The sequence below is a fragment of the Poecilia reticulata genome, linkage group LG7, assembly GCF_000633615.1.
Source record: "Poecilia reticulata strain Guanapo linkage group LG7, Guppy_female_1.0+MT, whole genome shotgun sequence".
Classification (NCBI taxonomy): domain Eukaryota; kingdom Metazoa; phylum Chordata; class Actinopteri; order Cyprinodontiformes; family Poeciliidae; genus Poecilia; species Poecilia reticulata.
In genome coordinates this window covers 20,329,271-20,346,880 of record NC_024337.1, presented here as the reverse complement: position 1 = coordinate 20,346,880, position 17,610 = coordinate 20,329,271, and the positions used below count along the sequence as shown (strand labels likewise).

Below are 17,610 nucleotides of genomic sequence, written 5' to 3'. Positions count from 1 at the left end.
TAAACAGATGCAACTGTTGCTGCTAATCTGTCAGATAAAGTTATGGAGTCATTTCCAGATTATCTGGCCTTCATCATATAATAAAGTATTCCTACAATTGGAAACGCTTAAAAAAACAGACCCCGCTTTTTCCATGAGCAGATATCCCAGCAATGAGCTCAACTTGACATCAAACATCCAACAGCTAGATTGCTGATTTTATATGCATTTGTTCGAATGCTGGGAATTAATTGTCATTTTAGAAAAAGGGCAAACTCAATAGCTTGTCTCCTTTTTGCAACATTTTATTTTATAAAACCACAAAACCTCTGAAACATTTTCTGTTGGACAGCCCTAACGCAAAAGATTACTTTCTCTTTTTGGGGGGGTCTTGTTGCCTAAATCCTAATTCTGTTACTGTAGTTCTTTGATTAAATGTTTAAAATAGTAATTGAACCTGTTCTTTATCCACATTTCTGATTTTTTTTTGTGTGTGTGTTTAAGTTGCTATGGCTGTGTTGGACCCAGGTTAGTGTCGTAGTCGAGACATTTTTAAGCTGTCTTCAGGGTTCCTATGCAGTCTAGAAAAGTGTGGAAGTATTTTTCACGTCTTTACTCCGTGTCCCGTTGTGTCAATGTTGCATTTATCTATCTATTCATCGGCCTGTCCATCATCCATTGATCTATATACATGTCTATCTGCCTGTCCACTTGATCGCTGCTGAATCAGAACTCTGAGTGTTTCTCGAGTTCTGACTGGTACCGATCTTGGGTGAGTTGTAAGGCAGTAATACGTGACTTTCACAAAAGCTGAAGATTTTCTATCCACAACGACTCATCTGTTTGACCTGGAGGCCATGGAAAGATTTCTTTGGAAACTTACCACCAGACTAAATCAGTTTCTCTGACAGTTGGTAATGCAGAAATGTCACCGAGATAAGATCTCTACAGCACATGTGAGTCTCTTTTTGCTGCTTATCAGCACAGGCTAACTAGCAGCTTCTGTTCAAGCAATCGCAGCCAAAGTTGCACTTGAGGTGCATCTTTATTGGACCTTTAATTTGTGTTTTTACAACTGAAAGATGATTATTATATTGCTCAAGTGCACTGGCAAAAGACAAGCTGGTAAAAATTTATAGAATGCTATCAGAGGTTTTATTCAGCTTTCTGGTTGTCAAGCGCAGGGAGATGATGAGAGAGGTTTATAATACCAGAGCTGACTGTGAGAAGACCTTGGCGTCTGCGAGCCGAACATTTCTCCATTGATTCACAATCTTAAGCTCATTCACACCGCTTTCATATTCAAGGCTTTACGATGGTATGAGCAACCCCACATGCCGTTAACTATCATTTTATTCATTCCCGCCTTTCATGGCTGTGTGAAAGTGAGCACAAAGAAGTGTAATAATCACACTAAAGGCACTAAAGGGCCTGCTCTTGCGTGTCCCAAATTACAACCTTTTAACACGTGTAAAAAATGAATTGGTTTGCTTGTCTTTATCAATGCAGATCTATAGATTCTCCCAATTTAAACAATGATTTGTTGGCTCTATTTTCTACCTCTGCAATTAATAGGAAACACATAATTTGAAGTGGGGTCTTTGTTGGTTTGTGAGAGTGCCATACATCACCTAAACTAGAGCACCCACTCTTCCTCCTCTTCTTCCTCCTCCTCCTTTCCCTTCCTACCCACTAACCCACACATGCACACTCCCGACAGTCCCCATCTGCTCCCAATCAGGGGTGCAGCCAGCGGTCAGGCACGTGCTAACATACTCGCACACATAAACATACACACTGCAGCCACTCCAGGCATGAGATCAGCCATGCAAACATACACACACTTGAACTGGACTGAGAGATTTGGTTGTAAATGTGCTCGCCCTGCTGCGATTTTCTGCATGTCCGCTCAAGAAAAACAGAAGTGTACTTGGTTGCAAAACTTATTACAATAAAATATTTCTAAAACAAGATTCTTCATTGAGAAATTTTATGGTCTAACACTTTTTATCATGATAATTAAAGAGCAATGAAGACTTAAAACAATCATATTAATCGTGGTGAATCGATTACTGAAATTAACATCAACTAATTTAGTAAATGAGTAATGCTTAACTTTTGTTGAAAAACAGCAGTCAGTGAAGCAGTTAAGCCTAATATGTAACAAAACAAACATTTTTGCATTTACAATAAAAACCCTCTTTGTCTGTAAATCTGTTCTAGCCAGCAATCTTTAAGTGGCAGGCTTAGCTTTTTAGGTTCAAATTCTGTAAAAATCTCCTAGCACCTTTTGCCATCTATTTATTAATCCAACAAATAATCAGCAGATTAGTTGACAGTATTTTTTAGTTGCATATGTGTCCTTTGCTGCAAGTGATCAAGCATAAACTAAAGGAATGCAATGTTATTACAATTTTTATACTGTTAAAAGTAAATGATTTGCTTATTTGCATCTTTTAAATAATTTCAAATATTATATAAAAAGGCTTAAGTGGTTAAATGGAAAATCTGTGGAAGGTGGCATTTCTTTAATCCAATGTAATTGATTAATCATCAGAATAAAATTTCTAAAATAATTGTTGTTTGGAGCCCTAGTTTTCTGTCAGGCTTTCACATGATTTGGGTCTGTGCATTGAAATGACCAAAGAAGAAGTTAAATATTTAGTTTCTGGCTGAATCCCCCATTGTTTTGTCTAGATGTTCCACTAGAGAGTTTAAAATGGTATAAACAAACCCACAGCATCACAGATCTTCTACTGTACTTAACAGCTGACACGATTTACTTCAACACATGTTCACCCTTTATTTGGATAAACTGTTTTAAACCTCCATTTGGAAAAATGTCCCTTTAATGAAGAACAAGAATGCTTTTAAACAGCAATTATCAAATTCTTTTGGTTTTCTTACTTGCAACCAAAACATAATTAAACTAGGTTGGCCTTATTCTGATGTTTAAATAAGTTCCAACTTTTGTGGAAAATGGGATGCAACATAAGTACCATCACTTGTTCACACAGCAGCATCTTTCCAGAGGGAGCTGTGGGAGTTTTGAAGCAAAAATCAATGTTCTTGAATTACTCATTTAAGTTCAAATAATTTATTTGTTATATATATTTACCTAAATAGCTAATAGCAAAATTTCCTCTAACCATTTATTGCAATAATTACTGGGACAATTTATCAACCAGCAAAAGTTATCATGACAGGATTAATATTAAATCTATTTTTACACATTTTTCTCAGAAGTTGGGTATAAATGCGAAGGGTCATGCAGTTAACTAATCCTGACCTTTACCTTGCGCTTTTGTGGCCATAATCCTTAAACCTGTACCTTAATCCTCAAAAACTACTTCATAGCTGCAGGAAAAGCAATTTGGTCCCCACATTCACAGAATGTCCCCAAAGTACGTATCATCGAGAGGTCTGGACCCCTTCATGATGTAAAAACCAACCAACACACACATACACACACAAACATATTGATGTGCAAAGACAGATGAAGATGAGCGTTCCTGTTGGTGTGCTTCATGGATGACAGGGTGTCATGGAAACTCCCAGTGTTCTCATGGTTACGAACTGTTTACCTCTACGGAATAGTCTCTTGTGATTGTTCAGACAGAACACTTGAGCTACTGCAACAACTCAGTCTAGTCAAAATACACAGGCGAACACACTCCGGTTCTTATCGGGATCTAAATGGGCACAAATTGGTCTGTTATATGCTACTGGGGTTAGCACTGCAATTTAACCTAATAGTTTGCTGGCAGGGTGGGGGGTTCTACTTTTGCTCTTGGGTCCTTCGAGCACGGATCTTTGACATTAAGTTCTTGAAGTTAACATTCCTCTTTTTCTGGATCTGTAGGGCTTGTTTTAGATGAAAAGATACAGAGGTGCTCTCTGTTGATTGGCTGGTTTTTAGAAGTGCCACTTTCAGGTTTCAACTGTGTGGCTTCCTGTAAAAGTTGTGTCTCAGCGTCACTTTTTCTGTGTGTGTGCGTGTGTGGTCGGGCATTTTTGTCTGGTGAGTGGGAGTGGTCTGGGCATCAATGCAAATGAGCAGGAGCCACAGTGCGTGTGCTCTGCACCCGTAATGAAGACAAAAGTGCATACAGATGCTCTCTCATAGTTCCTTACTCATTAGGGAGCTAGCACAGCCTCCTGTTTTTTTTTTTTTTTTTAATGCTTCTGATTAATATGGCTGCTGCCGGTTATTCATTAATACTGCCCTAATGAACTTACACTGGTGAGCGTGAGAGCTAAACTTTTCCTGCATGTTTTTCTTTTTTCTCTCCAGAGTCAATTGATCAACCCAGATAGGAGAACACCCCCAGAGTGAGGGGAGGGGGCCATCTGACCGTCTGTCATCTTGGCGCCATCACAAGGTGGGCTAACATCCTGTATGGTTGGCATGGTAACGGCCTACTGGGTTTAGGATGAGCCGCTTGTCAGACTCAGTTTCTTGTTGTTGCCACATTCTTGCAACATCCTCCTGACCTGAACACTGAAATTCAGAGAACATGGCATGTTTTCTTATGCGGATGTTTTGTTGAGGTGTTATTTGTTTTTGTTTTTTTTGTTGTATTTTTTGCATGTATGCTTAAGGTTTAAATCTTGGGTAGCGGAATAGCTTGCTTAAAAAAACTGATGGGTTTTGTGATGGGAAAGAAAAGAAAGAGAGTTGACTACTTTCAGACAGTCGAGAGAATGAGGAAGGAGGAGGAAGACGGCAAGGAGACAGAAGGAGAAATCAAATTATTCTTTGTGCTCTACCTGCCACAGAGGCTGTAGGAGAGCATTAATCTCCCCCCTCCCCCACCCCACCCTCAGTCTGCAGGTAACAACACACACACACACACACGCACACACACATACACACACAGTACTGTACCCAGGCTTCACCAAACCACACTTTCTCTTTCGCTCATGTGCGTTCTCACACAAATGTTCCTGCAGACATGCTGCTGTTGCACAGGCAGCAGGAGTGACGGTGGGAGGGTTGAAGTTATTTGGAGTGGGGGAGGGCAGTGAGGAAGAGGAAAATCTGAAAGCACTAAGAGTTCGGCAGACAAGAGATGGAGTTTTTCTACAACCACTAAAACTAAACTCACACAGCGTCTAAAACGTGTTCTTACAGTTTGAACGTTTTGTGACGTTACAACTACAAATTTTAATAAGATTTTATGTTGTAGAACAATACAGAATAGTGCCTAATTGTTAATTAGAAGGAAAAATTCTGAATAAATAAAAATGGATAAATAAGAATCTGAAAAACGTGGAGTGTATTCAACCCATTTGAGCCCATCAGTTGGTGAAACCAATTTTCACTGCAGCTGTAGATTTTCTACTACATTAAAGTTGCAGTATATAACTTTTATAAAAATCTGTTATTTATATGTTTGTTAAAACTGTTACCATGTCATGACAGTATGAAACAAGACAGAAAATCTGTGAAAAGATCGATCTGCTCCACCTCTTCCCATTGCTGAAGAAATGCAGCTCTCCCAGACCAAAACCAACCAATCAGAGCCAGGAGGCGGGACTTAGTGCTGTCAATCATCCTCACAAAAAACAAGTTATTGTTACTGGAAAACCGTTTATCCAAAGTCATCTTTGGCTTTGCTAACTCATCTTAGCATTCATGACAGGCTATGCTAGCTGCAGCTTAGCAGAGAGCAAACAGGAGGGGAAAAAATAGAAGAGCAGCACAAAACACAAAAAATTGACAGCGCCAAGACCTTCCACCTGGCTGTGATTGGTTGTTTCTAATTAGCACTGGGAGAAGGAAGAGAAGCTCAGTTGTTTCATGCATTATCTGTCTTCTATCATATCATGAAAACATGGTGACAGTTTGAACAAATGTTTAAAAAATATGTTTCTTATAAAAGTTACTTACTTCAGCTATTACCGGCAGAAATGTTTTCTTGTTCACCTTTGCAAAATAGACCAAGAGTGTCTGAAACTTTGACTGGGCCGTTCTAATGACGATACTCAGCCGCCCAACAGGTTTTCTTCACTTTCCTGTCCCTGTTAAAGAAAAGTTTTCCCACTGCTTGACCTGCCACCAGCATGTTTCACCTTTTGGACGTTATTTAGGGTGTCACCTTTCGGTCACATATGCTATGTTGGCATTACTCGTCGTATTCTGGCTAAAAAGTTCACATTTGGTCTCGTCTTATCAGAGCACCTTTTCCCCATGTTTGCTCTGTCCCCTGCATGAATCGAGGCAAACTGCAAACAGAACCTCTTATGGCTTTCGTTCAACAATGCTCTTCTTCTCTCTTCTTTTATAAAAGCCAGATTTGTGAAGCTCCATGGTCACCATGGGCCTCTTGGCTGCTTCTCGTTTTAAGGCTTTCCTCATCTGTCCTGTGAGTTAAGGCAGCCGACCGTGTCTTGGCAGGTCTGGACTCATACCATACTGTGTCTATGCTCATATGAAAGATAGAGCAGTTCTGTGTGAGATGTTCAAAGCTTGCGATGTTGGTTTATAACCTAAATCTGCTTTAAATCTCCCTGGAGTTTTATCTTTTTTATCTTTGTTCTTCAGGATGCTGATTGTTCACTAATGTTCTCTAATAAATCTTCAAGGCTCTCAAGGCAATCTTGAATTTTTTAATAAAATGATTGATGTTATTTAATGTGTAAGCAGTTTACCCCCCCAAATCAATTGTATAACTTTGGGTGCATTCACAGCAGCTCTGCTCAGTCTGCTTTAATTAACTGTAGTTTGTTTACCTAGCAAGTCTGGTTCATTTGGGGAGGTTTAAAAAGAAAAGAAAAGAAGCAAACTCTGGTCCTCCTACTAACCTTAGTTTCTGTTTGGTTGAAATGAACTCTGGCGCAGCTTGAGTCCATATGTGAATGCCAAGTGGACCGGCATTCACATATGCAGGAAGTGAACTATAGTGCAGGGCATTCTGGGTAAATACAACCAAAACAAACCTGTTTGTCTGGCACTAACGGGAGAAATGATTCGTGGTCTTTCGCCAAAGACAAAAGAGAAATCCTACAACCGCTAAACTCTGACGCTACTCAATTTTTTTTTGTTTTTACATTTCGTGAAGAATTAAGTCGCGCTCATGTCTTCTTCAAAGGTTTTCAAATCGATTTCTTCAGTGGTTCTTGGTGCAGTGCCACCACAGGTTAGGGGGGGAACAGGTGAAATGGTTTCAGTGTGAAAGTGAATCATACCAGATGAGAAAGCAACAAATGTCGTAATTTGAAAATCAGGTGTGAAAACATTCTCCCAATTTTTACGACTGATGATCAGCGTATGTAATCTTCTGATTGAAAATATATTTAAATTTTCTTTTTCTGGTTGGATAAGTGGTTACCCTTTGAGGCACGTCGCCAGTGTGAGTTCACATGTCCAGACCGGGGCTGTGCGCCTCTGTTTTGCCAACAGATATTATAAAAGAGCGTCGGGCAGGCGGCTATTTGCATCACTTATCCAGTGCCGTCCTTTCTCTCTCACTCTGTCACTTTACCTCTTCACCTTCCTGCCTTTTGTCAGCTGCACCCTGCTCTGACCCTGCAGCCTTCTCTGTTTTGTCAGCTTTAATGAAGAGAATAGAAACGGATCCATTCAGGAGTTTGATGCCTCCCAGCATCTCGGTTTCCTCATTTCAGTCAGCGGTGAAGCTGTCAAGCTGTTAAAACAGATCTTTATTTTCTAATTAAATTAAACTTTCTTTTATGAACTGAGTTCTTTTGTGTTCCTCGAAGTGTAGGGGCCTGAATGAGGTGTTTTATGATCAGGGTGGGGATTCCCTAGAGGTTAGTAATGATGTTCAGACAGGAATAATCCTTCCTTTGTTAATGAAGTTCATAGCAGGTTGACTGTGGATCAAGGTGGCGTTAGTTGCTCATGTTTTCCTCGTCTGCCCTCAGTATCTCTCTTGTTTGTTGCATTGTTTCAGACATCCCCCCACGTACGCCGTGACTCACTCTGCTGTGGGAGTTCTGTCGTCTCTCAGCTGTGTTTTCTGTCTCCCCAAAACCATAGTTTTGCTTTTGCAGCTGCCGTTCGTCCATTTTGATTCTGCTTTCTTAAAGTCTGTTAGCTTCGCTCGCCGGTGATCTGCTGCTTGTCGCTTTTTGCAGTGATTTGCGCAACAACGCGCTAAAACGTGTAGTCAGGAACAACCGCCTGATGTGACTGAAGAAAACTCTCTCCACTTGAATATTTGCTGTTTAGCATCCATTATATGAACATGCAATACTTTAGGATTACTCCCCACACATTTTAAAAAGCTTTTGGGTAAAATTATTGAATGCATTCGCAAATTTCCTTTTGTTGAAGGAAGGGATTTTGGGACTTTCTTGCCTTCATTTTGTTCAAACTTGATAATAATCTCCCATTGCACATTCTCGATTGTCAAAACTTTAACATACAGGATATTGGATTTTAATGTAAAAGAACTGAAGATAAGTTGGTACCAAATGATAATATGGGATGTTTAAGGACCATTTTACTACAAAGAAATGATAGAACATTAACGTAGAAATGAAGCAACATGATTTAATGTCTGTAAAGAGTTTAAATCTAATCTCTGTAAACACTGGAAGCTTTTAGTCATCCTCTTCACTTGTGGCAAGATAAACTTGGCTCCTTGTCGAGCCTTTCTTCTTGTAGTTGTTAACTTTTTGTCGCTTTGGCTCTATTGGCAAGCTAAGGTGAGTAGCGGATTTTCTCTTTATTTTTTGTCATAAACGATCAAACAAATGTTTATATCATCCAACTATTACCTTAGTAAACAAAAAGCAGTTTTCAAATTATGCTTTTATTTATTAAGGGGAAAAAGCTGCCCAAACAATCCTGGCCAGGTGTGAGAACACACCTGAGAAATAATGAATTGCTTTTTTTTCACTTCCTGTCAGTCAATCATAGAACACTTTGCATGCACAGCATGGGCAATATAAAGTGCTTTGCATAAGATAAAAAAGGTGGCGATGTAAAATAAAATAAAACGGATCAGACCTGGAGCCTGAACTCAACTTATGTAGCAGGACAATCATCTAAGCACACAAGCAAACCCACCTCCTAATGGCTAAAAACTTAAAGTTTTGTAGTGGCCTAGTCAAAGTCAAGACTGTGTGGCTGAAATAAAACAACTCTTTGACCAGAATGATGTGAAAGACTCATTGAAAATATCTTTATGGCACAACCTGTTATTAAGTTTAGGGCTCTATTACTTTTTCACATATTAGAACATAAATAAAATTGAAAGCAGCTGTTTGTGTTCACCTCGATTATCTTTGTGTATTTATCAGAAAGTGAAATATGTTTTTACAGCGCTGTATGCTTAGAAAAATAAAATTTGATGCTAAAACAACATTTGAAAGCTAAAATGTTAAATTATAAATGGTTTTAATTGATTTTGAGGAAAGTAAAAACTGTTTTTTCCCCACACTTATGCATAAAACATGCTCTTGAAGTTAATTGGATCAGAAAAACAGGAAATAAATATAAATATGCTTCTAAAATTATACATTGACTCTCAATTAAGTGTAATTTTCATTAAAAATTACCAAATTTAAGTTATAGGTAGGTTAGAAAGTATGAATTTTTAGGGCAAATGGGCAAAAATAAACAACTATTTTGGATCATTTGGAGTATGAGATTTATGAGGCAGTTATTTTATTTTGATAATTTTCTTCAGGTTTAACTTTTAACCTTTGGATTGTGAGGTTTAGCTGGACTCCCAGGATCACTGTTGGGTTTGGATCTTTGAGCTTTAAAAGTGGTGTTGACACATCCATGTTGATCCAGTGATTCTTCTGACCTGGAAAACACACAGGTCACAGCGGAGGTCGTGACTCCGGGGGTCAAGATCAGGCTTGAGAGTCAGGTCAGAGTTCATGGTTCACAGTTCAGAGCCATTAAATAGGCTGGTATATTTGCTGTTGTCTTTTCTTACCATTAAAATCCTCACTTCTGCAACAGACTCTCCTGAAAACAACCAAAAGTGTTAAAAGCAGGTTTTGTGCTTAAATTTTTAATTTAGCATTTAAACACCATTTAGACTTTTTTAATCTTGGCCAGATTTCCAAATAGTTTTTACCTCCTGATGAGTTTTTATGTCGAATTGAATAACAAAAATAATTTTCAGTATATTTTCTATGCACCATTGTATTGGAACTATTTTATTTGGATTTTGTGACTTTTTTGTATGTTTTTTTGTGCACATTGACCTTTTTTGACATGTTTTAAGTGTTTTGGGTGGGAGGGTCTCTTTTTAATCTTGTTAAACACCTTGTTTTGCACAACATTGTGTGAAAAGTCCCTTACAAATAAGTTTGAATGATTCGAGTCTCTAAAAGCAGCTCTGATTAAGACCTTTAGCATTCTCGCTCTGCTTGATGCCTTTATTGAATCTCAACAATGTGATTAAACCTCCAAGCTCGCAGAAGAAGTCAATCTTATCCAGTTAAGTGGCTCTTGTGTCTCTTTTCGTTTTGCACTTAATTCCCACCAAGACCTTTTCCCCTTTCATTTCTTTTTTTACACCTCTGATGTCCTGCTGGGAGTGCTTCTTAGCAATTTTACCTCAAAATACTCCCCTGTTTTCCTTATGTCGTCTAAGGATCTCAAAAAGAGAGAGGTATAGTCTGAAAAGCAGCAGGTTTATATGCAGAATTGCGCTCATACAGAGCCAGTTTATGCAGAAGTTTGTTCAGCCCCATTAGAAAGCAACACCACACCCAAACAGGGACCCGTTTGGATTTTCTGTGACATAAATTTTCCATGCTGATGCTGGAAATTTCCTGAGGACATGGACGGGGGGTTTCTGAAGTCATTCAGCCATCTGAGGAAAACTTGGCACTTAGTAAAGTTTCCTTAACTCTTCTGTTGCGCTTATCCCAGCATGGCACCACATATGTGGAGGGGTGTAAAATCAGCCAGAGGATTTAGTTTCACATGCATTTCGGATTCTTCGTTTTACTGCTGATCCAAACAAGCAGCTCCAACTTGGAACCGCTAAAGTATTCACATCTCTTGAAATTATTCACATTTTCCCACACTCAACCTTTCATGGATTTTATGTGATAGACCAGCACAAAGTGGGAGGAAAGTGATGCATGCTTTTCAGATTTACATATAAACGTCAATCTTCCTATTTTGGTTTATTGGAGAATAAACAGCACTACAAAGACCAAACAAAAAACAGCACATTCTGAATGGAAATGCACACAGGTCAGGGAAAACTTTGTGAAAAGTTTTCAAGCAGAATTGGGTCCTGAAAGCCTGTAGGCAGAAGATTTCCCCTCCGTCGTTCATGGAAATCCCCCACATGGTTTACACCTACTGGGATTTGTAAGCTGCTGCCTTAGCAGCATCATGCTGTGGGAATGTTTCTGTTTGTTTGTTGTGTTGGTCAGAGTTGATGAGGAACTGGACGGCGCCGTAATAACAAATTACTGGGCAATAAATTGTTCCAGAAATTATTGTGATAGACGATAATGTTGTAGTTTTGATCCAATTTTCGAGTAATATATTGATAATGGCATCACTGATAAAGATACATTTCTGTACTGGAGCTGGAAGATAATCTAAACATCCAAAATAAACAACAACTCAAAACACGAGAAGAAATTGAATATGAACCTGATCAACCATCTCATATTTAAAGGCTGCATCTTTCCGTTTGAATTTAATTGTACGTGATAATTATTTCCCATTAGGCCCAAACTTAACCTAAAACATGCAGTAAATAAATTTGAGAGAATCAAGCTGAGGGACTTCCTTTTACCTCTCCACCCTATCCGCCCACTCAATTTTTAAAATACCATCTTCATGCCCATTCCTATTTTCCTCCTGCTGCCCTCGATTCTGCCATCACCCTCTCCTGTTTCCCCTCTGTGCTCATCTCACCCCCCCACAGCGCTGCTGCATTGTACCAAGCGCAGCCCCCGCTGCACCCTCTGCCACCAGGCCCCCATGCCTGTAGCGTGTAATTGACTTTCTCCCCGTGCTGGAATAAGCGGGCGGCCCGCACCAGGCTGGAGGTGACCCATTTCCCTGGGGCATTCAGCAGCCTCCTAATCAACCATTCTCTGGGGCAGCCTCATTCACTCTGCAATTAGAGCGGCTCCCCCTTTGAGAACTCCATCAATAGGCGAGCGGGCAGGCGGGCTTGATCGGTGCAAGAGCAAAGGCAGAGTTTTTACTCCAGCACTTTGAGTTCTCTATCCTCCCGACTTTGCGCCTCCTCCCTTTGCTTCTCGCCTTCTGGTTTTGTCTAATGAAGAGCAGCAGAGTGGGAGGCAGGTAGATGGGAAGCAAACCAGGGGTTTAGACAAGAGGCGAAGCAGGTAGGTAGACAAAGACAGACAGCCGGTCTGATGGGAGGGACTCCAGGGAACGATTAAAGCCGAAATCTGGAAGAAACTTGTAGAGGAAGGGACGGGGCAACACTTTTGAGAGTGCACAAGTATTCCCTTTTGTCACCATGCCAGAAAATGCTGTGTTTTTTATTCAAGAAGAATATACATAGATGCAAGAGGGATGCAAACAATTTATCAACTTACTTGCAATACTTTTGCGTGGTAACACAAACTAAAAAAAATTCCCAATGTTCCCTCTGTGGCTGCCGTGTTAATATTTTATAAAGACGTCTATGTTTACTTTTCTGTTTATTCAGTCAGCATTTAATACACCTGGCACAAAATAATGTTTTATTTTAATTCAGCATACTATGAAAAATTCAGCCCTTTTCAATGGCAGTCGACCATCTTATCAATTAATCGTTAGTTGATTGATAAAGTCAGTTCATAAATTGATAACTTGCATCCCTAATGCCTAAAGTCTGAGAATTTGTCCCAGAAAGAAAGGTGTGTTTAGGACCTTGTTGCCAAAGAAGACAAACTCAATTACATGGCTTCTTGGGCTCCATGAAGGAGTCACAGACGACGCTGTGTGATGATTAAATAACGGCCTGGCATCTCTCCCCTGTTGCTGGCCTGATTTGCCATGCGGCGGAGGCAGTCCTCTGGTCACAGGATAACCATGTAATCAATGGAATGAGAAAGCTGCGCTGGCTGTGAAGGTTAAGAGGGGTACTGATGCGTTCAGCGCTCTCTGCACCGCACAMGTGCATCTAAAACACACTCCAGACGCTCTGGATGCTCCACACCTCCCTCCTCCTTCTTTCACCTGCTCCCTGTTCCTCCTCTCTTTCTTGATCTCTCTCTCTTGCTCTCTCTGATTATCCCTCTGGTTTTTTTCTCCCCCTATGCTTCTGCTTTCCTGTCTTTCCTCCCTCCTACCTTTCCCCAGTGTCGGCTGCTGTCGCCGTGGCGAAGCAAGTGACCAATCAGCAGTCACTTTCTCACTCTGGCTTCTCCCTCCCTCGCTGATATCTTCCACTCCTTCCCTCTCCTCCTCTTTTTTTCATCCCATCTGCACAACCTTTATCAGCTCACTTCCTGGAGACGAAGTGTGATGCATTATGGGAGAGAGACGCCTGTCTGACGGGGTTAGTTGTGCTTATCATCAGAGACACTGCTAATCCGGTGTGTGTGTGGACTGAACTGATGAACTCATGAATGCATGGGTCCACACACACCAAACATAACCTCACATTCTCCACTCAGCAAGCAGCAGGAAGAGGAGGAGGATGCTGACGAGACATGTTTATGTTCATCAGTTGCTGCCAGGAGAATATAATTTGCATGATATAAGCATATTTCCCCCCTTCTGTTTTTGCTGCTGCTTCACAGTCGTGCCTCTTTCTACATGACAACTGTCTTTCTTCCCTTCACAATTAGCAGTGTAACCCCGTCTAAAAAGGCTATAAGTGACCTTATAATCCCAGACTCTGCTGTAATGTGTGTTGCTGTTTTGTCTTCCCCTCAGGTGCTGATATGTGCACACGATGAGCGGACTGGGGGACAACTCCATGGAGCCTCTGAGCTCGGAAAACCGCAAACGCAAACTGTCCACTTGCGACACGCCCGGTTTGGGGTGAGTTCGTGGCGTCGGCACATGAGGAGGGGGGAACTGAAAGAAAGTGGGCTAGTGGGTCAGTCAGCGGTTGCTGGAGCCTGCTGGACCCAGACGTGAACAGAGTGAAGTCTGCTGTGATGGGAAGAAAACCCAACCAATGGGAAGACTTTGAGCTTCGAGCTGAGAAAATGTGGCTGGACTGAAAGATTTCTGATGGTTTTTAAAGTGAGATGTTTCCAAAACACAAGATCTCATATTTTGGTTTTTATTAATCAGTGTTTTGTTTTTTGTTTTTTTTCGTTAGCTGTATCACACATTATTTCTTATTTTTAGATTGCTTAATTATGTAAAGTATGCATTATATTGTATAAAAAGACAACAGGGATTACCAACATTATGTTTATTTCTTCTTTTATTAGCCAAGAACAATTGAGGAATTATTGTTTGATTTCTTCAAATTCAGATCTTTGGTTTTCTATTATCTTTTTAGTCTCACAAACATAAAAAATAATACATTCATTTGTTTCTTTTGTGCATCTTCTCTGTCCTCTCAAAGCCCCAGAAGGTCATGGAAGATACAGAGTCTGGTTCTGGTTCTGCTGGACGTTTCTTCCTGTTAAAGGGAAGTTTTGCTTGTTCACTGTCGCTACATGCATGCTTGGTACAATGAATGGATGTAAAGTCAATGACACAATGTAGCTCATCCAGAAGGAATAAATGCAGCTAATTAGTGCCTTAATGCAATGTTTCCTTAGATACAAACTTTTTAAATTACTTTGAATAAGTGGCTTTCTGTTCTGCTTGATAACTAGGATCAATTGGAACGTGCATTACATAACAAAGAGCCACAAAAAGACATTTGTTGTGAATTGGCACTAAATAGATAAACTGAATTAAAACTAATTGTCTTTCTGTTGGGACGATGTCATGACACTAATTTTAGTTTCCTCAGCAACAGAGGGGAGGTGTCTTCCAAAATCCAGAGTTGCAAGGTGTAATCTGGTTTATTTGCTGCTTTCTGAGTAATGGCTTCTTTCTCTCCGACCGGCCCTTCAGTCCGTGTTGGTACAGAACTCATCTCCTGTAGATAACGACACAACCTCAGCCAGTTTCCTAACAAGGTCTTCTTCCTCTTCTTTGGGGTTGACATGCACATTTTGAAGCAGGAAGAAGTGATCTTTAAAACACAGAGCCCCTCTCCTCGTGTTTATACTGAAGTATTATTGTTTTAACAGATAGGACTTGGCTTCTGCAGGCATCTGGAATTTCAACCTGGAGGTGACCCAGATTTGTGGAGATCCTCAAACGACTTCCCTTTTTTGTGATTTCATTTGATTTTCTCCATGATGAGACAAAAAATAGGAAGAGTGTTTCAGGTGTCTCCTTGAAATCTCCCCACAGGTGTGCTGCCAATTAACTCAAATGTTGTTACATAAGCCATCAGAAGCATAACGTCTATAATAACTTTGGCTTAAATAACGAAAATCTGATGTAATGTCAGACTTGGAGGGAAACATTATTTATACGTGGTATTAAATCCTAAAAATTCCTACGGCTTATAAAATCATCTGTAATTGAGAGCATCTGGTTAGGTTTGTTTTTGTAAATATTTTTGAGAGTTAAATTTACGAAATTGAGGCTCCTAACGAACATCAAACTCAGACTGACGTATTTTGACAAAAATGTTTCCAAATACAAAATGTTAGAATTTCATAATTTATTTCTGCTTCTATAACTTCTTCTCTGATTGATTCATTACATTTTTAGAAATATGTTTTGATCGCTGAAGAATGAAGAAATTCTGATTTGCTTTTGTCGAGATCATTCTTCAAAGAGCCATTCAGGTTCAATGGCGCCATTTAATTTCATTTCCTACTTTTAACATGTTTACCTGTGTTGTTCACACATCATGCCTCAAAAACAGAACAGAAACCTAAAGTTGCTAAAGGAGAAGCTGGTTAGCGCTAACCTCTTCTCGTTTTGTGGATGCTATAAAAAATGTAAATAATCACATCGACGCCATCTCCCGTCTATAACTTGAAGCTTTTTTTCAAAATAGGATAAATTTACCGACTTTTTGCATTCTGCTCTCCTTGGAAGCAATCAGCTAAAGCTTTCAGAGTTATGAGGTGCACTGAAAATTACAGAAAAATTTAGCAATGGCTTAGTTTGGCTCCAATCTCTGTGACTCGTCTCCTGCAGGTGTGAGAGGAAGCGTCGGGAGCAGGAGAGCAAGTACATCGAGGAGCTGGCCGAGCTGATCTCGGCCAACCTCAGCGACATTGACAGCTTCAACGTCAAACCGGACAAATGTGCCATCCTCAAAGAGACGGTGCGCCAGATCCGCCAAATCAAGGAGCAAGGTGAGCAGACGTCCACGTCTGGAATCCCAAAGGCCGCACAAACACACACTCCTCTGAGCCCAGGTGCAAGGACAAGTCAGTCATTCATCTCCCACAAATTTCACAGCTTTGACTGTTTTGGGTGGCGTTTGTGCGCGTGTATGATGATGAACAGCTGTGTGCGGGCCTCGCCAGGGTCTGCCTAATTGGATGTTTGCAGGTAGACACATGGCTCTCCGTTCTTCAGATCGGCCAGGTAATCAGCTCTGCTGCAGCTGCTGTTCTCTCAGCTTCTGATCTGGTACGTTTCTGCCATTTCCTGCAGCAGCCACATGGAAAAGCTGCCAGCTGCGACGTTTGCTTTGCAGATGCTCCATTAGGGAACAGATCAACACCACACACGCCTCTTTTCACATTACAGCCGCAAAGTTCAACGTAGTTTGAGTTTTATGTGACCAGAAAAATGGTGGAAAGAAAATTATGCAATTATTTTAAATGATTAAACGATTATTGAAATAATTGTCAACTATTTTAGTAATCCATTAATCATTAATTAAACAAAAGAACTGTATAAAAAAGACATAAATGTTGCATTAAGATAAAAACACCTTTGTCTGTAAATATGTTTGAGGTAAAACTCCACAAGTTGTATAATTTTAACTTCACTTGGTTCAGATTTATAAAATGTTTTTTGCATTTTAGGCAATAAAATGCTTGAATTCTTATTCAAAACGTTTGATTGATTATTTATTTGCATGTTTAACATACTTCTAATACTATATGTAAAAGAAATACCTAAGTGATTAAATGACAAATCTGTAGATTGTGCAGTTTTCTTATCCAATTAATCATCAGAATAGTCGAAGGATTCATTGATTACTAAAATAATCGTTAGTTGCAGCCCTAAAAATAAGACCCCCTCTACTGATACCCCTAAATTTACAGCTCTGGTGGAAGAATCTGCAAGCCAAACACCTTTCAGTCATCTACTCCACAAACCTTTATTAAACTTTTAAACAAAACCTGTTTGAACTCTGCAAGCATGTGATAGAAGATGCTCTGATATCACATGTTCATATCTGATATTTCTAGTTAAAGTGTGACCCTGAACTCACCGTCCAGTGCTATAGGAATGTTTTTCTTCTGAGTTGATGGGTGTATGGATGGAGGTAAATGTAAGGCGAGGGAAACGTGCAAGAGGCAGCAAGCAGCTTGAGATTGCTGCAAAGGTTCACTTTCCACCACAACATGGACCCTAAACATACAATCAGAGCTGCAATTAAAAGGTTTAGAAAGTCAGTCACAGTGTCTTGGAATGTCAGTCGCTCTTCGTCCACTCAG

At 40.0% G+C, this 17,610-nt stretch overlaps 1 protein-coding gene across 3 annotated transcripts in view; it reads left to right on the top strand.

Moving 5' to 3' along the window:
- Positions 1–4,103: 4,103 nt before the first annotated feature.
- The window catches only part of LOC103467612 (nuclear receptor coactivator 3-like), a 35,243-nt gene continuing 21,736 nt past the window's right edge, over positions 4,104–17,610 (top strand). For 2 of the 3 annotated variants that reach the window (XM_017305817.1, XM_008414160.2), the window contains exons 1-3: positions 4,104–4,361; positions 13,838–13,945; positions 16,130–16,290. In XM_017305817.1, coding sequence (XP_017161306.1) covers positions 13,857–13,945; positions 16,130–16,290 — 250 coding nt within the window. In that variant the 5' untranslated portion in view covers positions 4,104–4,361; positions 13,838–13,856. The remainder of the gene's footprint in view (positions 4,362–13,837; positions 13,946–16,129; positions 16,291–17,610) is intronic. The other variant, XM_008414159.2, reaches the window with a different exon arrangement.